Source organism: Natator depressus, chromosome 9 (genome assembly GCF_965152275.1).
Source record: "Natator depressus isolate rNatDep1 chromosome 9, rNatDep2.hap1, whole genome shotgun sequence".
Classification (NCBI taxonomy): Eukaryota; Metazoa; Chordata; order Testudines; family Cheloniidae; genus Natator; species Natator depressus.
The window spans coordinates 56,952,582-56,979,949 of NC_134242.1; the positions used below are offsets into that span (position 1 = coordinate 56,952,582).

Genomic DNA, 27,368 nt, shown 5'->3' on the forward strand with positions numbered 1-27,368 from the left:
CTGGGAGCTGACCTTGTTCGTGAAGACAGAGGCAAAAAAAGCATTGAGTACATTAGCTTTTTCCACATCCTCTGTCACGAGGTTGCCACCCTCATTCAGTAAGGGGCCCACACTTTCCTTGACTTACTTCTTGTTCCTAACATACCTGAAGAAACCCTTCTTGTTACTCTTAACATCTCTTGCTAGCTGCAACTCCAGGTGTGATTTGGCCTTCCTGATTTCACTCCTGTATGCCCGAGCAATATTTTTATACTCTTCCCTGGTCATCTGTCCAATCTTCCACTTCTTGTAAGCTTCTTTTTTGTGTTTAAGATCAGCAAGCATTTCACTGTTAAGCCAAGCTGGTCGCCTGCCATATTTACTATTCTTTCTACACATCGGGATGGTTGGTCCCTATAACCTCAATAAGGATTCTTTAAAATACAGCCAGCTCTCCTGGACTCCTTTCCCCCTCATCTTATTCTCCCAGGGGATCCTGCCCATGAGTTCCCTGAGGGAGTCAAAGTCTGCTTTTCTGAAGTCCAGGGTCCGTATTCTGCTGCTCTCCTTTCTTCCGTGTCAGGATCCTGAACTCAACCATGTCATGGTCACTGCCTCCCAGGTTCCCATCCACTTTAGCTTCCCCTACTAATTCTTCCCGGTTTGTGAGCAGCAGGTCAAGAAGAGCTCTGCCCCTAGTTGGTTTCTCCAGCACTTGCACCAGGATATTGTCCCCTACCCTTTCCAAAAACTTCCTGGATTGTCTGTGCACCGCTGTATTGCTCTCCCAGCAAATATCACGGTGATTGAAGTCTCCCATGAGAACCAGGGCCTGTGATCTAGTAACTTCCGTTAGTTGCCGGAAGAAAGCCTCGTCCACCTCATCCCCCTGGTCTGGTGGTCTATAGCAGACTCCCACCACGACATCACCCTTGTTGCTCACGCTTCTAAACTTAATCCAGAGACACTCAGGTTTTTCTGCAGTTTCATACTTGAGCTCTGAGCAGTCATACTGCTCCCTTACATACAGTGCAACTCCCCCACCTTTTCTGCCCTCCCTGTCCTTCCTGAACAGTTTATATCCATCCATGACAGTACTCCAGTCACGTGAGTTATCCCACCAAGTCTCTGTTATTCACTTCAGCCAGAACAATGCAAAGTATTTAGCCCCATGGCTATGGGGATCTAGTGTAGTGTTATGCATCTAAATCCATATTTAGACCTCAAAATAAAAGGATCCTGATTTTCAGAGATCTGAGCACTTGCAGCTCCTCCTGAAATTAGTGGTTGTTGTGTTTATACAGCAGCTTGAAATCAGGCCATGTATCAGTACTAAAACTCAGAGAAGCTGGGGGTAGTCTGGTAGCTACAAGGTTATGCTGGCCTCCAAAAGAGCCGAGTTCAATTCCTTGCTTTTTCACTAGTTTGTTACATGATGTTGGACAAGCCGTTTATGTTCATACATTCTCTGTGTTGTCTCTTACTTTGTACAGTGAATAGCTCAATGGGACCCTGATCTTGGTTAGGTCCTCTAGGCACTATGATAATATTAATGGATTTAGGCTCCCGTGATTGAAAATGTTGGATTGTATAAGCACATATTATAGGCCAATTTGCATATATGGGCCCCCTTAGAGAATGTCTATTTCTTGCATTCAGACTGTCATTTAGGTGTGATGTGGCTAAGTGATGATCTGAGAGCTCACACAGGTGGCAGGACTTCCTATGAGTGGCATCCAGTTTGAAGGATCAGCTTTGAATGTGCAAACTGTAAGAACAAAAATAAAAGAAACCTAGCTCTTTAAATCTCCCCTTTAAATGAGACACAGACCACAGGAACAGCCAACCATACAAAAGTGAATGGGGGGCTTTCAAGCTTAGAGGGCAGACTTGTTAAGAAACATACTCATCACTCATGTTAACCTAAACCCTGTTGGGGTGAAAGCAACACAACTCTCCTCTTGAGAGGTGTCTAGTCATTAGTCACAAGGCTAGCAGAGCTAGGGATCTGCAAGCGAGAGAGAGAGACAGAGAGAGAGAGAATTATCCTTGCTACTTGGAAATACCTGAGTACTTGTTTAAGGTCAAAAGTACAATATATTTGGCCATCCAACACCCTTGATCCATATGCATGATTTCCACTGATGTCAATGGGAGCTGGTCATGCAGGTAGAGGGCAGGGTTGGGGCCATTTCCAATTAACGCTTGTGATGTCTCGAGTTAGGAATAAAGGGACTTTCCATTCCCTGCAGGAGTGGTGGCCTATTTTATGTATATATCTCTGGTTTCACCTTGGCATATGACGTGCAGGAGGCAGTTATTCTGGGAAAGGTAAGCTATAGATATCTGATCTGCAAGCAAGGTGTCATGTTTCTTAATTTATTTTCAATTAGTTTGTATAGTTATCTCCAGTGAGAATTTCCTGGTGTCAATTCATTTGGTCACCCTGAGCCTGATGCACAGAAGGCACCTCTGCAGAGCGGTGTGGTCTGTTCCCTGTGTGCAAACGTGACAAATCCATTACCTTTTTCTTTCACATTGTCTCTTTCTTCAGGCTTCAGGTCCTATCCAAACTTAGTTTGCTCCAGCCAGTGCAGCAGGTCATTGGTGGGGACAATTACAATACTAGCAAGATTATAAGAAAAGCTCCTTAAATCTGATGATCTCACAGCTCTTTGCAAACACTGATGAAGCCTCAGAGTCCTACTGTAATAGTATCAGTGCGGAGTCAGTGTCAGGATGCCTTGGCTGGGTCAGCTGTTGGATCTCTGAGCTAAATGCATGAGTTTCTACTGCTCAAGCTAAAAGAGATGCTCCTTCAGTTTGCGGGTAGTCACCCTCATCAATCTTGCTACATGGTCTGGCCCCCAGGTGCAGTACCCAGCGCAAAGCGACCTCACTCCCAGTTGGAGCCTTTGGGCACTACCACAATATACACGTCAGAGGAGGACAAAGAGTCACATGGCTAATTAAGTATATTAACTGCATTCTGTAGGGGAAGGGTACCAAGGCACAGGGACTTGCTAAGGGCCCCACGGTGAGCCAGTGGCAGAACCTAGATCTCTGAGGCCCAAATCAGCCACAAGATTTTCCTTGTTCAGGCAACGTTCTCAAAGGCTTCAAAGCAAGGACAGCAGGGTCAGCCCCTCAGAAGGGTGAGGACAAGTATATTTCTTCTTGGAGCTCTCAGCTGAAGGACAGGATGGAAAAAATTCAGCTCCCATTTCTCTCCCCACTGCAAGGAGCTCACACCTTCTTTCTCTTCCTTTTCCACTCCCCACTGACGCCAATGAAGTGCTCCCCCGCCTCTCCACCAGTGCCAAAAGGCAACTCCTGACCTTCCCTGCCAGACAGCATCTCAGCCCTGAGGTTATTCCAGGCTCCATGCCTATTCTACACTCTGGCTGCAGCAGCTTGCTCCCCAGCATGCAGCAGGGGGCAGAACTGCCAACAAGGAGAGACGAGGCAGAAAGACAAGTCATCTGGGGAGATGAGGCTATTCCTGGCCAGAGTGAGAAGCAGGTGCCGTCTGATGTGCCTAGAAGAGACAATTCAGGCCTCTGACTTCCAGCCACAGACTCTTCCTCATCTCTGGTACAGCATGCTCTAATTATAGATGGTCTGAGCTTCCCCAAAGACCTGGGGTTCAGATCTAGGGTTGGAGCCTATCTCCAGTTAAAACCTCTCATGATTAGCCAGTGTCCTAATGGTTAAATCACCTTTATGTTGACATAAGCAATCTGGCACCTTCTTATGCAACTGATCCACTCCCTGTGTGTCTTTGAGTCAGAGCTGATTTACTACTGATGAAAGCAAATTCTGACTCCTGTTGGCAGCATTGCCAAGTTAAAACAGCTACAGGAGGGAGATATGGGTTGTGAGTCTGCCTTGGATACCATTAACAGAGCTGCCAGCTAGATGCTGGTGGTGGGATATCTATCTCTGCCAGTGATGACATCAGAGGCAAAAAGGAGTGTGGCTGTGTTTTCAGATTCTTGGTGGAGTTTGCAGCACTGGTAGCTGGAAAAATCATTTAGCTTTTGAAAGGGGCAAATTTGTTCTGGTTTCAGTGAGAGAGACATAAATAGAACCCCCCAGTGACATTCCTTAATTTTTTAGAGGCATTTTTTCAACTGATAATTTGCACACCAAGAGCCAAAGATCTTGCTGCCACATGCAAAGTCCTTCATCACAGCACCAGCCCAGGAGGGAAGCGAATAGCAGGAAGTAGATTGCCTTGAAGCAGCCCATGTGAGCCTAGGGCTGTGGCTTTAATCTGGAACAACAGCAGCACTTTGAACACACACAGAAAACACTTTATCTTTCCCTTTGTCATCCTTAGACACTTCCCTAATTCCCAGCAGTGACAGACGCATCTGGAAAGAGATGCTGCCACAACAGTGTTAACTGAACTGGAGTACACGCATGCACAGGAAAGGCCCAGACTGATTTCCCAAAACAAAGGCAGGGAACTTGTATGTGCAGCCGTTCAGAACAATTAGATAAGGAGTCTTATTGTATGCATATTACAGTAGTCCCTAGAGACCCCAGCTGAGATCAGCGGCCCATAGCTTGTTGCTGTATGTACATATGGTATTTGACAATGACTGTCCTGAAGAAATTACAACCTAAGTAAACAAAACCAAGGGTGGGGAACCATCACCACCAAAATGTTAAGTGTGGAGTCTTAGTTTAGGAGAATAAGACTTGCTTAGTGTGCTTGGGTTCAAATCCTGGCTCAGCTCAGATTTTTAGATGGACTGGTGGTGGAGGATAAGACACCTGCTTCTGTTGCTCAAGGTCATAGGGTCAAATGCACTTGACAATGTTAGAGAGAGTGAAAATCACTGTACAGTTACATTTTCTTTTGGTACCTTCTGGCCTCAAACTCTTTGAATCTATTAAAGTGACTTGTCAGTGGCTGAACTGAGAATAGGACCCAGGGCATTCCTCTGTTTACCAGCCCACACTGCCTCCGGCTGCTGACCGGAATTGAGCCCAGTTTGATAGTCACTGAATGCACTGTTGGCTGGACCATGTGAAATGAATTCAGTGTTGCCCAGTTTCTTTCCTTTATCATGAGGCTTGTGATATTTGGTGTTTTCCTTAAAGCCCCAGCTCCTGGAGCCAGGTGATTACATGAGAATCTCAGCTTTCATCTGAAAAATAGTAAGTTTCTGGTCCTCGTGGTTGGAGAGAAAAGCTTGAAAATATGACTCATAAAGTCTCAAAAAGGAGAAAGCAAATAATAAGCATCCAACATTAATTAGTCTTTAAAAATGTTATGAGTTTTAAGACAATCTCATGATTCTGGGGGAGTCTGGTATGTGATTTTTGAACTCTCAAGACTAGCAACATCAATTGTGATGGCCTCCCATTACTTGTGAGCTAGTGTCTAGTGCACAGAATGACCACTATATATTGTTACCATCTGGTAGTTATGATCTGAAAGAGCCATCGAGACACAATTCCCTTCTTGCCCATAGAGGGTGTCCTCGTCCCTACCAAAGCAGGTTGAGGACACAATTCTGGCCTTTGTGGCTAACTCAGAGGACTTCAAATTTCTGGATGAGATGAGATTAGATAGATAGATATAGAGATAGATAGATAGTATTTAGCTCATCTAATACAATCTACCTAGCTATCTATCCTGTAACATTTATCTAGAAAATCACTGTGCATAAAATTTGCAGATGACACAAAGACTGGCAGAGTGGTAAATAATGATGAGGACAGGGCAGTCGTACAACACAATCTGGATTGTTTGGTAAACTGGGCCTGTTTGAACAAAATGTGTTTTAATACAGCCAATAGCAAAGTTAGAGGAAGGTAGGCCATACATAGAGACTAGAGGACTGTGTCCTGGAAAGCAGTGACTCTGAAAAGGATCTAGGGGTCACAGCAAGTCAACATGAGACCCCAGTAGGATGCTGTGGCAAAAATGATTAATGTGATTCTTGGATGTATAAGCAGGTTAATGAATAGGAGTAAGTGGGGGGTGATTTTACCTCTTTATACAGTATTGGTGATGCTGTAACTTTGCATCCAGGTCTGGTGTCCATGTTTTTAAAAGGATGTTGAAAAATTGGAGCAAGTGCAGAAAAGAGCCACAAAAATTATTTGAGGGCTAGAGAAAATGCCTTACAGTGAAAAACTTAAAGATCAAAAATAAAATTGATAGGTGACTTCATTACAGTGTATAAGTACATTCACAAGGAAAAGATATTGGGGACTAAATGACTTTTTAACCTAGCAGAACAAGAATGTATGGCTGGAAGATGAAGCCAGATAAATTTAAATTACAGATTAGGCACAGAGCTTTAACACAAGGGTGATTAACCACTAGAATAAACTACCAATTGAAGTGGTGGATTGTCCATCTCTTGATGTCTTCGCATCAAGACTGGATGCCTTTCCAGAATATGCTTTAGCCAAACACAAGTTATGGGTTGCAATACAAGGGTATCTGGCTGAAATGTTACAGAGGAGGTCAGACAACATGATATAATGGTCCCTTCTGGCCATAAACTCTATGAACTGTGAATCTCTAATCTAATCTTTCTATCTGTCTAGTCATCCACTCACAGTTGCCAACTTTCACAGCGTAAATAAGCACCACGACTTTCACAATAAGCCAAAAATCAAGCTAATCCCATTTCAAAATGAAGCCAAAACAAGCCAATCCCTAAGAACCCCAACATTCTATGTGACTAGATCCCCCCAGCATGCAGTCTGGGACTGTGGTGGGCCTACTGTGCACCCCTGACTCTCTCCCCCGCCTTGCCCGGAGCCCATCAAAAAAAAGAAGCAACAAGCTACAAGCCAAACAAGCTACAAGCCAAAAACTAGCCAACAAGCAACTCACAAGCCAATTAAGCCAAAAACAAGCCCAATAGTTTTGCTTTTTTTTCATGGGTTTGGCATGTCTGCATCCAATCACCATGGTATCTAGTCACTGTGGTATCCACTGTGCTATGAGGTTGCAGAGACAAAAACCTGCCTCGAGCATTTACGCAGCCCATAGGGACTCAGATAACTTGCAGCCTTTAGGCATGTGATTGTCAGTGTTTCTTTTAAACTGTTATATACACTTTGAGGTTATAAAACAGCTTAAAACCCCCCACCACCGATGCCCTATCAGTGCCAGCATGAGGAGTACCCACCTCGCAGCTCCCTGATAATGAAAGCATGAACTCCAATAGTCAGTGCAGCATACGATAGTGCACAGCCACCATAGCGGAAGTTCAGGCTCGGGTCTGCATACAGGTGTAAAACCTGGGTTTCCATTGCACTGTGGACACTCAAGCGTAGGCTTGGAAACTCGAGTCCACAAGCCTGGGTCCCACAGACCTGGGCTTAGTGTGCCATGTAGACCTACCACTAACGTGCCAGCTTGCCCTCTGCTGAGGCAGCAGCAGACTGAGTCGTGCCCATGCCCTGCCTCTCTCCACCCCTCCCCCTGAGACAAGAACAAGAGAGGTTTCAAAATTAATATATATATTTTATTGAATGGTTACTTTCAGTGGCCTGGAAAGCCACCCGTAGAATTACTTCTTTTATTTCAGCAGTGGTTCAGTAACAGTTATTAGCTTGCAAGAGAAGAAAACCAAACAGAAGAGGGTGCTTTAAAATAAATAGGTAATTTTTTTATCTTTAAAATAAACTTTTCAAATAAATACTTTATTTTTTCATAACTGGTACAAGAGTATTGTCAAAAAACAGTAACAGGATTATGGCCAGGTATTAGACTGTCTAGACCAGCAAAAGAATCTCAACATGACCTTTGGGGGATGGGCTGTCTTTATACACTGTACAGGATGCCTTTTGTACCAAATAAACAGAGAGTTAGATGCTTCAGTCCTTGGTACTGGGCTTTCCTTTGAAGTCAAGAGGGAATGAGTCTTCTAAGGAGTTTATGCTACAGATAGCTGGGGTATAAGGAGGCAGCAGAGTGTGTGAAGGAGCCTTTGAACAAAGGCTGGGTGTTGGGGAGAGACGAGAAGGGAGACTGGAGTAGCAGTGTGGGGGAACTGAATGGGCCGCATCCACAAATAACAATTCTCATCACTATTGATGTTGGGGTTGGCACAGCCTAGGTGTTCAGTGTGCATAGGAACTATGCCCTGATGCTAGGCGGGCAACATAAGCTGCATTCACCACAAATCCCTGAGTTTGCTGTTGACAGGCTCTATCCCACTCCCATTGAAGTTGGTGCATGTCTCACTGCTGACTTCAGTGGCAGCAGGGCCTGGCCCTCTTTCTCCAAACCCAGTTGCATCACATGCAAAACTTGATTCACATGCAAAACTGATGAGCTGTGAGATCATCAGATTTAAGGAGCTTTTCTTATAATCTTGCTAGTATTGTAATTGTCCCCACCAATGACCTGCATGCAAAACTGATTCACAATGCAGACCATTGAATGTAAGGTTTCCTGCAAGGGACTGATTGAAAGAGACTTAGTTCAACTTGGCTCCCATCTATCCAAAGTCTTTCCTGACCGCACTCCACACTATAATGAAAGATCTTTGGCCCCTTTCCCTATCATCATCTTTCTATACATGTGGCCTTTGGGCATCTTCTGAAGTAGCTTGTAAGGGGTGGAACAAAGAATCCATTTCAGGTGGGCCCAGAAATGCAGGGTGGGTTTGATCACAGGCTATCAGTGACAGAAAGCATTTGCTAATGAGCTCTGCACTAGTGTCTCACACTAAGAAGGACCCCTAAGCAGATTGGAATAAGGCGGTGGATGCTAAATAGTATTGCTTTGCCCACCTGGAATGGATGCTGGGTACTGTATTTCAACTGCATGTAAGCACCCAGCAGAAATGGACTGTGGATACTTCATGCAGAAGAAGATCCTGAACTAGATTTGCTTGACCACCTGAAGCATGTCCATTCTCCCTTTTCCCAGGTGTGGAGCGGTAGAAGTCAGAACAGTGGATATGCACAGATCCTCCACAGCTCCCCGGACTTCTGCAGGCTCACTCAGACTGGAAATGCAACAGTTGCAAGAGGCAGCTAGAGAGATCAATAACAAAGTGTGTGCTGGGGATTGGGGAACATTATAAATGTGCCATTTGCTTATCCTCGGGCCAGTCTCGCCATGCAAACTCCAGTATGGTTTTATTGCAGTAATGCAATTGTTCTGAAATTGCTCTTTTGTGCTTTGGTGCCTTTTGGCCACAAGTGGGGATAGAAAGAGGCCAAGCCAGTAGGCTTAGGGCAAAGCGTGGGGAGTGAGTGAATCTGAGACTAGCCATCAGCTAGAAACCCCTTGGAGATACTCTGCTCAAAAGGGCCATGCTTCTGGAATGAGACTAAAGGTGTTTTCAGGTGCTGAGCGTGGTGGGGACAAGGATGTGGTTCTTTGTCTGTTAGCCTGCCCCACAGGGCCTCAGAGTGCTGTTGCAGCAGGGGGCACTTCACATCACCCTGCAGTGCCCCCTTCTGGCCAGTGCAGGAGTCTAGGAGGTGGGCAGCACCTCACCTTCCTGTGCAAAAGAGAGGAGAGCTGCAAGGTGCAAACTTCCAAGTAGTGTTTGGAGCTCATATAAAGAGGGGCACAAGCAAAGCAAGTGGCTATTAAAGGCCTGGCTCTTACGGGGCCCTTTTGTCTCATGCAAGTTCTGCAACACACAGGCCAGCTCTGTCTCCCTTTCTAGCAGTAGAATCAGCTGGGGAGGCAAGAGCCCACAGCCTGATTCCTTTCCTTCCTCTGCTCCAAAAGTGGGACCAGACAAGGAGGCAGCTCAGACCCTGCATCTCCCCCTTTCAGCAGCTTGGAGCCCAGCAGGGTCCTTTGACATAAGTCCCTTTTCCCACATCTAAGTACACTGTAATGCACTTTGCCTATTCCAATTTCAGCTGGAAAACCTACCTCATCCAGCTTTTATTTTCTGAATGAGATCAGATGCAGAACACCACATGCACTGAGCATAGCTTTCCCTGTATGGAGCTGTCTAACAATCAGACTCTGGGAATAAGCCACAGTAAAATCCCAGGTGCACAGAGAGATCTGGGGAATCCCAGTCAAAGCTCTTACTCTCTGTCAGAGGACAACTGTAACTTACATTTAGACACCAGGGTGAATCAAACATAAACACTAGATCAACCTGCTGCACACATTTGGAGCCGATCTGATCCCTCCCACTTTGTGGCAGTCCCAGCCAGCACTAGATCCATATCTGATGGTAAACTGCATTTTGACAGAAAAGAAGAAAGCTCTACCAAGCTGGAGATCTTGGGAAACTCACAGGGAGACCCAGGTTGAAGATGGACTACTTGTTATTAATTAACCAATTAGCCCATGTTGTTCACCTTCAGACAGATTTTGGTAAATCCTGGCCTGGTGTTTTCTGTCCTTGTCTAATAAATAGACTCTCCTGCTGCCCCTCGCCTGGAAGAGGAAATTGATAGTTTTCAATAGAGATGAGTCCCAACTAAGCCCCGGGATCCAAATAAATCTGAACTTTGAAGGGGGTACAACTCAGATTCTGAACATGGTTCTGAATTTCACAACTGACACCAAGAATGGCCCAACCAAAGTCCTGGTACTGAACAGCCTTGGATCTGATGTTTTGTGACTCGGTCCAATCTCTGGTGTCCACTCAAGTGTTCCATATTTTACAGAATGTATTGCTAAAAAATTGACAAATTGCAAAATATTTCTAAAATATTATAAAATAGGCCAGATTTCCTGATCCATAACACCCATGATATGGCACAATGTGCTCTCAGAGTGGGAACTTTCACACTGGCACAGAAGAAAGAACATGTAAACAGAAATCACCATGACCTGCCAGTAATCTTCTGACAATTATTGGAGGTATCTGTGGTCGCATAACAGAAGCATAATGCCCATAGACTCGTACTCCATAGGCATGTTGCCTTCACAGGGACTGGAAGATCAGGCCCTTCCCCTCACCAGGCAACTTCTCCAGCACTCTGAGGAGTTCACCATTGTGTTTTCATGACATCATGATTCCTCTCCATGGAAACGTTCAAGAAGCCATTATCAAGTCATTCCATGAACAAGTGAGAGGAAAAGATGGACTGTGAAAGAAGAAAGGCATTGACTGAATGGACATGCCCACCCCTTTAAAGGAAAACATGAAAAGCAAAGCTGATCAGGAAGGTGGGGGGTGGGGGTATGTTTGTTTTTTCCCCATGAAAAGTTACACTGATTTTTCATCAAATAAACCTTTTCTAAATATTTTGGGTTCTTATTAAAATAATATAAAAACATTTTTCCATGAAAAGGGGCATTTTACATAAAAAATTTAATTTTGTGGAAGAAGTCATTTTCCATTAAAAAAATTCTTATGACAGAAAATGTTTGACTAACTCTGGTAAAAAGTGAATGGTGCTAGTGAAGAAAGAAATATGGTGTGTCTTGTTATCAAAGTCCCTCCAATATACATGTCTCTGTGTACATTACTCTTTATCTGACAGCAGAAATTGGAATTATAAATCACACTAATTATTGTCATATATATAAATATATGTTTGCAATACATTATATAATTTATGGAACAGAGATGTGGACTGATCATCTACACACACACACACAGCCACACACGGCTAGTGGAACTCTCACAGGGAAGACCTGGTGTTTTTCACAGATCACTCTGTATAGCATTGCTATCCTTGGAATTGCACATTCTGAAGCATTAAAACAATTCATGGCTCTCCTACTTCACTGTAAGTTGAATTTCACTATAAGTGAGTTACAGTGTGTGTGTGTGTGTGTGTGTGTATATCATATGAATGCCACAGCTTATATAAATATGCTTCCCAGCTTCCAATGGGACAAGCAAACTCCCACAACATGGTTCTGGACTTGGCTGAAATGGAGGACCCCCACCAATGGTACAACGCAGCAGGGAGCAAACTTCCATCTAGGAATAGAACTCTTGACTTCTCCTGTCTTCTATACCTACCCTTCCCATTCACCAGCCACTCAGTACAGAGCCCTGTTAGGAGAGCCTGTAAAATTCCCCAGATTACCTATAAACCAAGATCTAGGATTAGCACAACTGAGTTGAGATATTCCTTTGGAGTTTGTAAATGTACCAGGAAGCCAAACCTTGCATATGGCACCAGTCACAGCAATATCATGAATATTATTATAATAGTCCTAGCCATCGTAACATTATACTTATATATACAAAAATATATCAAAGTAATTCCAAAGGAAGAGGAGTCATCGGTGGATAGGTGTGTGCGACGTCTGTGCCCTAAACGTTGGAGTGCCTTGGAGGAAGATTTGGGACAGTTGAGGGATTTGTTGCATGTATTTCTCCAGCTCTTGCATATCCTGTAGCCCTCCCGAACCTTTACTCCAATGGAACAGGAAGGTTATTATGCCTTTTTCTCTTCAGACACACACACACATGCCTCTGAGGATGGATGTGATGGCTGGATATAGCACTGAAGGGTCAACCTGGCTTTCATTCCACAGGCCAAGTTTCTGAAGTTGTTGAGGTTGTAACAGAGTTTGGCACCATGTTTTTACAGCAGAGATGAGTGAGCTGGAAATTTCGGATTACAATCTGGATCTGAACTTCCTCAAGGACCAGGAACATTCAGATACAGGGATTTGGTTTGGCTTATTATAGGTGTTGACCATGAACCATCACCCATACCCAAACCTCCCCATAGTCTGAAGATTTCCAGACCTGTGGATTTGGTTCAGACCCATCTCTAGTTTGCAGAAGGTGTCTCCTGTCTCAGAACACCTGTGTCAATGTCAGGTTTGCCTATAGGATGCATACCTATGCAGCCAATCTGCTTTTGTGTAGCTTTCTCTATAATATGTGGAGATGAGTGAGGATGCTGAGGAGGGAAGGCTGGCTTCATGCATTACCCATCCTGTTCTGCTTTCTAACACACAGATCTCCCTTTCCCCACCAGCCCAAAGCTGGATCCTCAGCTAAGCACCATTTTCAGGCCCAAGCAAGGACATGATCATTTTTACAGCATCAGCACAAGGAGAGAAGTCAGGGTTCTTAATTGTTTTTAAGGTTCAGCTTTCCTTTTCTTTTATTAAAGTGAATTCAGTGCTGGTGAAAGGTACCAGATTGACAGCCCCAGAGACTGAAGGACTCTGTTGATCTACCGGGCAGGGCAGAAGGGCAAGCCTCCTACATACTGCCCTACTCATATACCTCTCTCTGACATCCAGAGTTAAGAAGGAAGGCCAGGCTCCATGGCCCACCCAGGTCTAGGCCTCTACACTGAGCCTGCCAACAGGAGTATCACTTGTGGTAGAGGTTTACCACCAATGGACAGACTGAAACCACCAACTCACCACTAAACAGGTGGTGTTACCTGTCAGTCACCACCAACCTGAGCTAGAGTCACAGTGACACTTTACAAATTGTAAGGCTCTGCATGCAGACCTTTACCACTCCCTCAGGGTATCCAGTCCCCCTGACCCTCAGCCTAGGATTTAACCTGCTTCATGCTCTTAGCCAAATCTACTTTGAAATACCAATTACTACAGTGAATTGCCCTTGCTGAAGACCCACTGATGTACCCAAGTGAGAGTGGGACTCCTTTCTGTCCACATCACCCTTTCACACCCTTTCCATGCCAGCGTGATCCTTAATCTATCCATGTCCTATTTCCACTGACCAGTGAGCTCCTAAAAACTGGATATTTGGGCTCACTTATTTTCCTTTTTACCTTGAAATTATTGAGAGCTTTCTCTCTTGTTCTGCTAAGGGGAGGGGACTAAGGTGTTGCCATTGGTTGGTACATTGCAGTGGCCCATCTCCCTTTGCAGAGACTGGCCTATAGCACAACAGCGTAGGAAACTGAGGGAAAGCCTGTGGGAGGTGCCACTTAGGAAAGCTGCAGAGAGAAAATGGGTTCTGCGGTCTGGTCCCCAGAGGCTTCTAGTGCTTGGACATGTCATCCTTTTGAAACCCACCACAGAAAAACAGCTCCTAAGGCATTTTGAGGTCACAGAGTCCTGAGCCAGGTCCCATGTTGAAAGCCCCCTGTTGATCACAAGTGCACTGTCAGCCTCTGATTCCCTCTGTCCTGGTCCTTTGCCAAAATGTGCAAAACCTGTCACATTGGGCTTGGGCACAGAAGCACGATTCCTTTGTCTCAAGAACATGCTTCACACTCTCTTTGTGGGGCTTGGTGGCTGGCGGATTGTTCATCTGTTTGCTTTGTGCCCAAAGGGGTTGTGCAGCAGAGGGAGGTGAAGGAGAAGAATAGCAGCCAACTCTGCTCCCCAGGAATGTCATACCGGCTTATCCAGAGTCTTAGGGAAAGGCGTGCCACTGGAGGAGGAGATCTTCCTGCAGACTGTGTTGGTGTGGTTCTGGCAGCGGCAGCCAGGACGTTTCAGACTGTCATAGCCCCGCTGGCAAAGTTTGAGGCACCCCAGCGTAGGGAAGTAGCAGCAGAGGCAGGGCATGAGGAGAGAGAGGAAGCTCATAGCAGCCCAGCGGGCGCAGCAGGACCCCGAGCTGCAGGAGCAGGGGTCATCGGCACAGGTGTCCTCATCGTCAGTGGAGCAGTGGTAGAAGAGACCCTTGACGCAGCACAGGCAAGTCCCATAGTCGAGGAGACTCTCTGGAGAGCAGAGGCAGCGCTGGTTGCAGATCCAGCAGGAGGGCAAGCTGCGGGTGGCTGTGCAGCAGGCGCACTTACAACGCCCACACTCCTCACAGATGAAGAGGTGTCCAGAGTGCAGAGTGGCCTTCTCCACCACACCTTTCAGCGGTTCCTCGGGCTTCATGTCACCCGCTCTGGGCTGTGTCCGGATGAGGGAGTGCCCAGAATGTGAGGGCGTGACCCCGCTCAGCAGCCGCTGGTCCGAGGCAGTGGTGCTGTGAGACACAGAGCTGGCAGTGCTGGAATGACTCAGGTGCTGCTGCAAAGCCGACATTTGGTGGTGTTGGCTGTGGCTGCGGTGCAGGTCCTGGAAGGTGGAAGACACCAGGCAGTCCTGAGACCACTCTTGCTTGTGGGCCTGCTGTGAGAGGGATGGGTTGGACCGAGCTTGCTTGAAGGAGACGGCAGGTCTCTCCACATAGTCATTGCTGGCACGGATGGAGCGTATCTGGTCAATGGAGAGGACTTGTTGGAAGTCCTCAGCAGGCAGATCCATTGTCTTGTCACTGTTGAGTTCAGCCACTCTGGATGAGAGCAACAAGGGCTTGCAGCATCAGGGCACATCGGAAAATCCTAGGGAAGTGGGACAGAGCAGGAGAGAGAAAAGACACCTGAATTACAACCGTAACTGCAGCATTCAAACAAACCGGGAAGCAAAGGGTGATGGGAAAGCCATGGACAAACTATCACAGGAGCATAAACACCAGGGAGGGAGAGGAATTATTCCACTGGGCATAACTGGGAGGACTGGAGTGAGTATGAGGACAGGAAGACTTAGTCGGCTATTAAGAAACATTTCTCAGTGGTGAGGTCTATTGCTCTATCACCAGTCACTCAAGCAAAGAGTAATATTTTGATCTTTGCTAGCACTTCCCAGCTTCAGATCTCAAAGCACTTTGCAAATACTGAGGAGTTAAGTCCCACACCTCCAATGTAGGGAAGTATTGTCCTTGTTTTAGAGAGGTGGCAACTGAAGCCCAGAGATGTGAAGTGACTTCTCCAAAGCCACATAGAGAACCTGGGACAGAACTGGGAAGAGAATGATGATCTGTCCTGGTGTTTCCACCCCACCCCACCCTTCCCTCGCTTGCACAAAATGCTGAACATATACTTTATGGATCAATCCCTGCACTGGACGGGGATGAACAAGATGAGCCAACATCTCAATCTCTGATGTCTTTGATTCAAACTTAGTTTCCCAGTGGTTTTTGTTGGGGTCTCCAGAGCATTTCCATTCATATCCCATGACACGTAAAGATCATGCTTACTTCTTTCATGAGCACTCAGAGAAAAGCATTTTTTTTTTTCCAACAGTGACAAAATGTTCGTGCTAACCAGATTTGCTCTAGGCAATTGGGGTTTGTCAGAGGATATGCTACCTGCATAGAGGCTGTCAGGATTTTGTTTTCAGAAAGCAGTACTTCCTGATTCTCACTGCAGCACTGGAAACTCATTCTGGCTTTGTGCCAGGTAGTCACAGGGATGGGAATGGTCTCCAACCATGCTTTTTAGGGGAGCCTCAAGGTGAGACCAATATTCAGGGGAAGATCCATGGATGGAAGGTATTTGCCATCTGACTCAGATTCAGGGATTAATGCTCTCTCATGATGACAGCATTTCTGGACCTGGGTATGGCCTGTAGGAGGAACAATAACCTAAGGTGACCAGATGTCCCGATTTTATAGGGACAGTCCTGATATTTGGGGCTTTGTCTTATATAGGTGCCTATTACCCCCCACTCCCTGTCCCAACTTTTCACCCTTGCTATCTGGTCACCTGACAATAACCTGAGCAAGACACCTGTGACCATAGAATATGGGCAGTCCTTGGGGGAGGAGGAAGAAAAATGTGATCAGGATTTGTGTGCCTATGGATTCTAGTTATAGCCTCATGGAGCTAGATAGTTCTTATAGTGCTTCTGTGTGCAAATTGGGGTACAGGAAGTGTCCCAACAACACCTAAGGAGGGAAAGTTAATTGTTTCATGTTGTGCACTGAAAACAACCCCAGCCTGGGTTGCAAATCATTTTAAGTCATGATCTTTTACTGTACCTATTGGTGGTACCTATCAACAGTATGTATTTTCGACTGACAGCTAGGTTGCTATGCAGTATTTTCTGGCTTTCTTAGGACAATCTGTCCTCATCTTGCAAGTTCTACAGGCAACCATATGCTGCATGGATGTTTTCACAGCTCACAGTTCTGCAGAAGGAAGCTATTTAAATACTGACCCTCTTCACTAGCTTTAGACATATTCAGCAAACCAGTCTGATGATGGCAGAGAAGAAGACTTGCCTGTAGGCCAGGAACTATGGGTAAAATACTACCCATGCAATACACAAAGTGGAGAGAAGATTGACTTTCATTAGCTAGGCTGACCTTGAAAGAACAGACAAGAGCAAAGGCAACTTACTTTGATTGTTAAAGTGAGATCTGTCCTGTCCCTAGTCTCCATAAGGAAAGAAAAGGCAACCAATCTGATTCCATTGTATTGTATTGTGCTGTTAAGATCTCCAGTCTGCTTTATGGGAGGAAGGGGTTAGGATCAACTGCTTAAAGAGACTTCAAAGCTGCGCCAGAACTGCCTTTGCATAACAGTGGATTTTCAGCATTTCTTAATAAGAGTTGGACAAGTGGTTTCAGTATTTTTATAATGCCTTCTCTCTAGCCACCATCCCACCAGTGGGGGCTGTTCTGGCTAATGATCCAGACCAGGTAGCACTGACAGTAAATGTGAGGTTTTCTCAGACAGGTGGTCCCTAGTCAGATGGACAGCCAGGAATAAGACCAGAAGAAATTAATTTAAGAGGAAGGGGTGAAGTGCAGGGAAGGGCAATAAGATCCAGCAAATGCCAGGATGAATACAGATGGCCATGAAATGTACCAGACTAATGAGATGTGCTCACAATGTCCACTCTGTAATGGACAGTCTGAATGAGCTTCTCCCCAGAAGTGTACATTATTGACTGAATGGGTTCGGAAGGGTACAGAGTCATTAGGTGTAAATGGCAGTCTGAGCTAGTGAGGTACAAGGATGCTGAGCCATTGTGATGGCTAATTCAAGGGAGTTTCTGTGTGACTCCCAACCCAGTGGGTGGGCAAAAACAGCTGGCCCTAAGGAACCCAAGGTAGTCCTGGATGTCTAGAGAAAGCGGGGTAGGGAAGGCACATGGGCTCATAGGACTTCCATGCTGCACCGCTAATGTGTAGGCTGGACAGCTAGAGTCCTTGAGACCTCGGATTATGAATAACTAGTTGAACTGGTAATACAGTATGTAGGACCACACAGAGTGAACTTGGAGAATGAATTTGGAGAGCACAGGAGCCTGGAGGAAAGGCTGAATGAGAGGGGACTGAACTTAGGAAGGAAGAATCCCAGGTACTGCTACAGGCTGGGGACCAACTGGCTAAGCGATAGTTCTGCAGAAAAGGACCCGGGGATTACAGTGAATGAGAAGCTGCATATGAGTCATCAGTGTGCCCTTGTTGCAGAGAAAGCTAATGGCATATTGGGCTGCATTAGTAGGAGCACTGCCAGCAGATCGAGGGTAGTGATTATTCCCCTCTATTCGGCACTGGTGAGGCCACACCTGGAGTATTGCATCCAGTTTTGGGGCCCCCACTACAGAAAGGATGTGGACAAATTGGAGAGTCCAGCAGAGGGCAACAAAAATGATTGGGGGGCTGGGGCACATGACTTATGTGGAGAGGCTGAGGGAACTGGGCTTATTTAGTCTGCAGAAGAGAAGAGTGAGGCGGGATTTGATAGCAGCCTTCAACTACCTGAAGGGGGATTCCAAAGAGGATGGAGCTAGGTTGTTCTCAGTGGTGGCAGATGACAGAACAAGGAGCAGTGGTCTCAAGTCACAGTGTGGGAAGTCTAAGTTGGATATTAGGAAAAACCATTTCACTAGGAGGGTGGTGAAGCACTGGAATAGGTTACCTAGGGAGGTGGTGGAATCTCCTTCCTTAGAGGTTTTTAAAGCCCAGCTTGACAAAGCCCTGGCTGGAATGATTTCGCTGAGGTTGGTCCTGCTTTGAACAGAGGGTTGAGCTAGATGACCTCCTGAGGTCTTTTCCAACCCTAATCTTCTATGACCTTCTATGATTCTATGACTTTGTCCAGAGCATGTGAGCAGTACTGATGCTAACTCCATGGCTGTGCCTCAGTATAGGGCCTGGCCCAGTGGATCACACTCAGGATCTAGAGAGGCACCAGAGGGTAGGATCTGGGTCCCATAGGACACTAGATCCCATGCAGGTAGCATGAGCTAGCTGGAGAGAAACAGGACCCAGAAAGCACAGGGTTTGGAACCAAGACCCAACAGGTAGGATATGAGGGCTGAGAGGACAGTAGAACCCAGCAGTTTTGAGGGAAGTATGACTGGGTGCTAGAACACAGAACTTGAAAGTTACTATAACCCAAAGAAAAGGGCATGGAAACTGGAGAGCACTGGGACCAGCAGGACTAAGATAAAGGACTCGAAAGGCAATGGGACCTGTAAGGCTTGGACACTGGGACCCGATGGGCACTAGAATCTTGTGGACAGGAAGTTGTACTCAGATTATAGGATTCAGGAACCGGCGAGATAGAGGATCCAGCAGGTTTCAGGACCTGCTGGGCATGGGGATCTGGCAGATAGGTTTCAGGATACTCAGACACATCGGAGAGGATTCCAGATCGCTGGGCAGGAGCCTCAGCAGAGAAGATTTCTGACCCAATATGGGCTAGGACCCACTGACTACAGTATACTTCAAGACCTGCTTGGTCACTGGGACTCTGGAGTTGACTCTGGACCTGTTAGAATCTAGCATTCAGTAGCTATAATGCCAAACCTGGTGGGTACCAGGGCCAAGAGGATGTGATTCAAGGCTTGGTGGAGGCTGGGCTCAGAAGATACGATTCTGGACAGGATGGGCACTAGGACCCAGCAAGGCTCCCGATGTCCAACAGGATAAAAACGGATTGAATGACAATAAATTGTTTGCCATTCCGGATGTGATGAATCCAATCCAGCCAGCAGGATGGACCGAAATAGATACTGCAGGCGAAGGTAAAGGAAAAAAGTCAGGGATGAATAGGCAGGGAACTGGCAGCTGCTGAGAGAAAAAACTACTACAGCCTGTTTCAGATCAAGAGAACAGCCCATTCAGCAGGGAGTAGCAGCAGCAACAGGAGCTAGGAAACTGACCAGGGGTGGGGTGGGTTCAAGATTCACACAGGAGCATTTCTGTCTATTGATGTATCTACCTAGCCATACCCATACCCATGCCACCACAGATCAGTGTGTTGAGAGATTCACAGGCCAGATCCTCTGCTAGGGTGAATCGGCAGAGCTCAGCTGAATTCATTGGAGCTGCACTGATTCACACCAGTTGAGGAGGTGGCCCCAATACTGTGTATTTAGATGCCACTGGGGCTTGCTTTCCTCTGGATCCAAGGGTACTGGAACAATTTGTATAGTGGGGGTGCTGAGAGCCATTGAACCCTATATATGATGGAAACCACATCAGGCCTCCTAATTCCAGCACCAGTCTGGTCCTATAAGACTATCCGTGATAGTGTTACTGGGCCATGTCCTGCAAAGGGCTGGGGACATGTGACTCCCAGCAGGTTCAGAGGCAGCTGCAGGAGTTCAGCCCAGCTGGGGATTTGGCCCATGGTTGAAGTTGCAAACCCACTGCCATAACAATTTCCTCATAGCTGTGGGGAGGGGTCATTGTCAGCTGAACTTTTATAGTCTGGGTCTCAACCCAAAGGTGAATTACACTGGAAAATGTGAGCAAAATCCATGCACTTATTTATGAGCTCTAGATAGCTATCTTTGTCTGTGTGTCTATCTATCCCCATACACACCCCTTTATCTCTCTGTATGTCTGTCTATCCCTGTACATATTCTTTTGTCTGTCTATCCCCATACCCATTCTTTTATGTGTGTGTGTGCATGTATATCTAGCTCTGTCTGTCCATCCCAATATACGATAGATAGATAGATAGATAGATAGTAAGATAGATGTATGAGGCTAGATAGATAGATCTATCTATCTATCTAGCCTCATACATCTCTCTCTCTCTCTCTCTCTCTGGAGTTTGTATAGAATCATTCACCAGAGTGTCTAAGCTTTTGAGAGCATGAAAAAAAAAATCACACTTTTTCTTTTCCAACCCCCTTTTGGACTCCAGAACACCTGGGTCTCCTCTGGTACACACACCCTGCAACTCCAGCTGAGGTGATACCCATTGCCTGCTTTCTAATTCAGCCTTTCCCTGGCAGAGGAAAAGGGGAGGCAGAATGGGGGCACTGCCATGATTTTGAAGGACAGCACTCCCACTCCCACCTTCTTGTCCAGGAGGCCTACAGCCCACTGAAGCCTGCCTGCTGCTGTCACATTCGCCTTACAGCCGATTTTTTCTGTACCAAAGGATCCTGGTATCTCCTCCAGGCCTTGACATACCCACTTTCCCCAAACCTGGTGCCCAGTGCAGTTCCCATGGCAGCCTGGAAGTTTCACTGTTGACTTAAGCAAGTCTAGTCCTATTTCCACATACACCCATAATAACCCCATTAAAAACCTGAGTGCGCACAGCCATTCATGCCTCTGTTCTGAGTCTGCTTTCCCTCCTGCCTACAGTATTGTGTGTATTTCATATCATTAGCCCCTTAGTGGAGAACCCAGACCAACCACCTGGCTAACAGGCAGGGGCCAGCTGCTATTCTGTCGCGCAGGTACTCTAATGAGACACTTCCAGCCAGGAGACCCTTTGCCTCAGGTTTCCCTCCCCCAACCCCGACGCCGCTATCTCCCAGGCTGATGATTGCTGCCTGACAAACCCCGGAAGCAGGGCAGTTTTATGGCCCCGGGCTACCCCAAACCCTGTAAAGTCTGTGCGATAATGGGCCATAGGGCGAGATTGTAAAGGCAAATGATTCACAGGAGCTTTCAGCCGCAGGAAACATGTCGAGCAGCCAAGAACGAGTTTCACAGGGCCGGGCGGGCGGGGAGATCGCCTCTACCCCGGATTGTGAGCCAGGCGGTGCCGGGCTCCTTTCTCTCCTTCACCATCCCATGCCTCCTGCAAAGGCTCCCTCCCTGTGTTCCTGAGGAGGGACCGCGGGCCTTCCCCGTGGTCGGTGCTATGCGGTTCAGCTCCCGCACCCACCCCAAAGCGGGGACCCTGGTGGGAGTGCACCTTCTCCAGCCAGCGCCTCCGCCCAGCCTCACTCCCAGAGCGGGGCTTGCTTGGGAACCGGGCGAGGTTCCAGGACCTGTTGGGCACTGGGTTACCTGCTCCCGGGGTCTCGGACACAGCGGCCAGGCTAACACGCCTCAAGCCGTAGTGCCGGGGAGCTGCTGCGCTGGGTGTGCGAGGCGAGCCGGGAGCTCGCAGCCCGCGAGTCGCCACAGCCCCTGCAGGGCGGCGCTAGCGGTGCCACGCCGCGCCCTGGCACCCGCTGGCTCCGCAGGCTTTGCGCGGCTCAGCTCTCCCGTGCGCGCCCCTGAGCCAGCGGCGCATCCCCGCAGGGCGGCGAGGAGCCGGAAAGGGAGCGCCCCGAGATCGCTCGCGAGCTTTGGGGTTCTGTGCTCCCCAGCTCGGTGCACAACAGCCTGCTCCGATCAGGGAGACAGCCGGGAGTCTCCGCGGGCATCCCGTGTGGCAATGGGCAAGGCGCGCTTACCTTGAGGCCAGTGCAGGTCCATGCTGCTAACGGCACCTTCCTAGCTGGGGCCAGAGCCCCGCAGGCTCCTGGGCCGCCTCTCGCTGGAGAAAGTCTGAATGAAAACTCCTGCTCGGTCCTCCTTAGAGCCAGGGCAAGACCCGCTCCTGCCGCCTCTCCCTGGGCTGACCCGAGCTCGGGGTCTATGTATGCGCGGCTAAGGGCTAGCGAGATCCCGCTCTGCAGCGAGCAGCCTGGACGCCCAGGTTCCCTGCCCAAACCCGGCCCGTCCTCCCTCTGCAGCCTGCTGGGCGGTGCGGGGAGCCAGCGTGAGCTGGGCAAGGCGAGGTGCTGCGGGGGCTAGTCAGGTAGGTGCTGGTGTGTGTGTGTATGGGGGGTGGCTCTGGGCAGGGGGGGGGGGCTGGGGTTGCTGGCTGGCGATTTGTGAATGCAGCTCTCCGCCGCGCTCGTCTTGTGAATGGGTGAGAGGGGAGGGGTTTGCTGCTCCTTGGTACAAGCTCGGTCGCTCCGAACCCCCGTTCGCTCCCTCTGTCGTTCGCCTTCCCGGAGCTGGAGCTCTTAATGCCTTGGCTAAGTGGCGTCATCCAGCTGAAATTGAATCGGCCCATTAGAACTCCCCATAGGGCTCAGTGTATCCGCTCCCTGGATAATGACTGAAACAGAATTAAAAAAGAGAGAGAGGAAAAAACCTAACCGTATTAAGGAGGCTCCATTTCAATATTTCCGTCTGGAGAGAGCTGCCTCTCCCCCACACCCCCTTCCCCAAAACTGCCCCTGGCAGTGGTTCTGGCCCCGGCTCACCCCCCAACCCCCTACTTAACCCCTGAGTGGCTGAGCTCTGCTGGCTACCCTGATGGTCTGACCACCGTCTTTTCTCCATTTTCCCCCTTCAGCTCTTCTCTTTCTCCATCTTCCCAGCCTGCTAGAAATGGGGAGTCTGATCACCTAGAACTCATAGACTCTGAGCTCAGAAGGGACCATCCTGATCATCTAGTCTGACCTCCTGCACATCTCAGGCCATAGAACCTCACCTAGCCACTCCTGAAATCGACCCAGAACCTCTGGCTCCCTTACTGCCGTCCTCATATTATGGTTTAAAGACTTCACATTACAAAGACTCCACTGTTTACACTACTTTAAACCTGCTGGTGACCTGGGCCCCAGGCTGCAGAGGAAGGCAAAAAAAACCCCAGGATCTCGGCCAATCTAACCTAAGAAAAAATTCCTTCCTGACCTCAAATATGGTGATCAGTTAGACCCTGAGCATGTGGGCAAGACCCACCAGCCAGACACCTGGGAAAGAATTGTCTGCAGTAACTCAGAGCCCTCCCCATCTGTTACTGTCTCCAACCATTGGGGATTTTTACTACTAGCAGTGGCTGTTGGGCCACATGCCATTGTAGGCAGTCCCATCACACCATCCCCTCCATAAACTTACAAAGTTCCGTCTTGAAGCCAGTTAGGTTTTTTGCCCCCACTGCTCCCCTTGGGATTCTGTTCCAGAACTTCACTCCTCCGATGGTTAGAAACCGTCATCTAATTTCAAGTCTAAACTTGTTGATGGCTAATTTATAGCCATTTGTTCTTGTGTCCACATTGGCGCTTAACTTAGATAAATTCTCTCCCACCCAGGTGTTTATCCCTCTGGTGTATTTATAGAAAGTAATGACATCTCCCCTCAGCCTTCATTTGGTTAGGCTAAATAAGCCAAGCTCTTAGAGTCTCCTCTCATAAAGTAGGTTCTCCATTCCCCCGATCATCCTGTAGCCCTTCTCTGCACCTCTTCCAGTTTGAATTAATCTTTCTTAAAAATTCATCCATTGCTCATGCCTCTGAACAGCTCAGAGGTGTCAACCCTTGCCAGACTCTAGACCTGACCACTTAGGGCCAGGTTTTCAAACACTGGCCTCTGGTTTTGTTCCTCCACATGTGAACACTCTTTGCACCCTCAGCGATCTACAGTTCAGGGCCCGATCTCCAGCTCACTGGCAGCAGTGACTTCAGTGGAATGGATCCTGATTCAGAGCCATGGAAGTGGGAAGAGAATCAAGTGCTTGGATGCCAGCATAGGTTGATCTGGGAAGGATGGCCTTGAGGTTAAGGCAGTGGCTGCACACTCAGAAGAGCTGGGTTCTAGAGCCTTGTGACCTCCCTCCAACCTGATGGGATCCTACTACAATGTTCAGTTGGATAAACAGTGGGACCCTCTTGGGCTCAGGTTGGGTCAGGTCAGCTCTTCTCCACGTGCCTGTGGGGGCAGCTGTACACTCTGGCAGCTGGCACCTCGCTGTGCTGCACTCCAGAGTCGGTGTGCCAGCTGAGGAGTCATTGCACAGCATATCCACCACAGCAGGGGCTGCAGATGGCAGGAGCAGTGCACACAGCTGCCTGTGCCAGCCCTGGTAGGAGGAGGAGAGAGAAGCCCAGGGGCAGGAAATGGTGATGCTGACTCAGGGTTGGGAGATTGGGTGGGGCCGGGGAGAGGGGAGCTGGGCTGGAAAACCCTGCCTGGTTTGAGCCTAAAAATTAGGCCTGAGGAGATCTCTACCGGGTGATAGTCCAGCTCTGCCACTGACCTGCTGTGTGACCTTAAGTAAATCACTTAATCCCTCTCTGTTCCAGTTCCCTGTCTGTCAAATGGGGATAATAATCTCTCCTTTCTTCCACCCATGTCTATTTAGCCTGTAGGCTCTTCAGGGCTCATGTTGTGTGCACGTTCAGTGCCCAACAAAACGAGGGCCTGCTCATGGAGGGCTGCTTCTGTAATACAAATAAGTACTAAATTAAACCTGAAAACATGCAGCCGCAACCACAGATGCTCATCTAAGGCCAGCCTGGAAATGAGCTCCTTCTGCTCAGATGTGGGATTATCTACTCCCCGCATTAGGTCTCATCCTGATCCCTAATAGTTAGAGGTTTGTTTAAACCCTGAAGTATGAGGTTTAATATTCCTTCCACAACTTGTTAGCCTTAACTATTATAACTGGATATTCTTGTTATCTTTAGAAATGTCCAATCCCTTTTTTAATCTTGCTGAGTTCCTGGCCTCAACAACTTCCTGTGGCAGTGAGTTCCACAGTCTAATTGTGCATTATGGGAAAAAGGATTTCCTTTATTCAGTTTTGAATTTGCCACCTTTTAATTTCCTTAAATGTCTCCTTCTTGTGTTATGAGAAAGGGCATTTATTTCCCCTCTGTCTACCTTCTTCAGGCCATTCATGTTTTATATCCTTTATCATTTTCCCCATCATGCCAATTTATACCATCTGAGGATCTGGCCCCTAATATATATGTATATATTTATTTATGTGTTTCCCTGTGTTAATAACCCCTGAGATTAGCAACACTGTATCAACCCTGAAATCTCAGTTACTTTCCTTCACTTATCAGAGGGGTAGCCATGTTAGTCTGGATCTGTAAACACGGCAGAGAGTCCTGTGGCACCTTATAGACTAACAGACGTATTGGAGCATAAGCTTTCGTGGGTGAATATGTCCACAAAAGTTTATGCGCCAATACATCTGTTAGTCTATAAGGTGCCACAGGACTCTTTGCCTCTTTTCCTTCACCTGTTGCCAATGGGACAATGAAACTAGACCAGTCAGTTTCACTTTCAGTTTCTCATGAGTTTCACTTTCTGGTTCTTATCTACTTCCTGTGTTTGGATTTCCAGTACTTCAGGGGGTGAATTAATTCCCCCTCCCCACAAAAATATTTTCATTGCTTTTTTTTTTTAAATCCATGAAAATGTTAAAGAAAACAAAATAGCTACATTTGGAGCATAAACTACTTAGTTATGAGTTTCCGTTTTAACATAACAAAGCCAAGGCAGAGTTTAGCATTATTTTCTAGACATGTTGTCCATCCACCTCCGAGTCTAACCATCTTTGATTCTGCCTTTGCAGACAGTCTAATAATTAACCACCATGAATCAGCCTGGAAGCACGGAAGAGTAGCAGGCAGTGCAGTGGGGAGGGAGAATATCCTACACTGAAGCAGAAGATGTCTGGTCTCTGCTGATGCTACAATCCAAGCTGTGGGGGTTGGTTTTCAGTGAAATGGTAGGGAGGGTTTAGGAAAACCCATGTCTCTTCTGACTGGCCAACCCAAGGTAGGGGGGTGCTGCTGCCCCCTCACTTCTATGGGCTAGTCTACGCTGGCAAGGTTAAAGCGCCGTGGCAGCGTTTTAACGTGGCTTGTGTAGTCGCGGCAGAGCACTGGGAGAGAGCTCTCCCAGCACTCTAAAAAAACCCACCTCCATGAGGAGTGTAGTTACCAGCGCTGGGAACGTGGCTCCCAGCACTGGTGCACTGTCTACAGTGGCACTTCACAGCGCTGAAACTTGCAGCACTCAGGGGGGTGTTTTTTCACACCACTGAGCAAGAAAGTTGCGGTGCTGTAAAGTGCCAGTGTAGACAAGCCCTAAGGTTCTGTGATTTTAAAGCCAGAAGGGACCATGATGGTCATCTAGTCTGTCCTCCTGTGTTATGTAAAAGTCATTTAAAACCATATGGGGCTAGAAGCTACAGCAAGGTGCTGGGATTTTGTGAGAAGATCACAAATTCAACCGGGGGCGGAGGGCAGGGGGGCTGAGGGGAACACAGCAGACTCCTCCTGTCCCAATTAACAAAATCACAGAGGAGGATTAGTCAGGCAAGCCCAGGACTCCAGGCACAAGCTAAACAGAAACCATGATAGGAGGAAGGAGATGCAACCACTCATTAAAATCAAATAATTCATTTGGCATATGACACTTACTAGCCAACAGAAAATATGGAGGTACTTTCCACTGTTTTCTCCCTTTGAGCCCAGCACAGCTTCCTAAGAAAGAAAAAACTGTGCATCCTTTCGAGCCCAAACCTCATTCCTGGCTGTTCCAAAGTGCATTCATTCTGGTAGAGTTGATGCAGTTATGCCAGTCTGAGAGCACACTCTGGCCCTCTGCTAGAGCCAAGTTCTGAGTTCCTTACCCACTTTGCAGCACGCAATGAGATTTAGTCATTGACTGCAATGGGAGTTTGCTGTGAATAAGGAGCTGGGCTGAATAAAACCTTAGCAAAGATCTCAGGATGGTTTG

The 27,368-nt window shown here is 47.4% G+C and overlaps 2 protein-coding genes across 2 annotated transcripts in view; one reads left to right on the top strand and one right to left on the bottom strand.

Annotated features, from left to right (window-relative positions):
* Positions 1-11,331: 11,331 nt before the first annotated feature.
* On the bottom strand, positions 11,332-22,657 carry SPRY3 (sprouty RTK signaling antagonist 3). Its single transcript, XM_074964290.1, has 2 exons — positions 22,292-22,657; positions 11,332-15,186 (listed from the first exon to the last, which is right to left on the bottom strand). The coding sequence occupies exon 2, from the start codon at positions 15,107-15,109 to the stop codon at positions 14,237-14,239; it is 873 nt and encodes a 290-aa protein (XP_074820391.1). The 5' UTR covers positions 15,110-15,186; positions 22,292-22,657; the 3' UTR covers positions 11,332-14,236.
* Positions 22,622-27,368, top strand: part of TMLHE (trimethyllysine hydroxylase, epsilon) — a 99,023-nt gene continuing 94,276 nt past the window's right edge. Inside the window, exon 1 of the mRNA XM_074964286.1 lies at positions 22,622-22,638. The gene's annotated coding sequence lies outside the window, so the exon portion shown is untranslated. The remainder of the gene's footprint in view (positions 22,639-27,368) is intronic.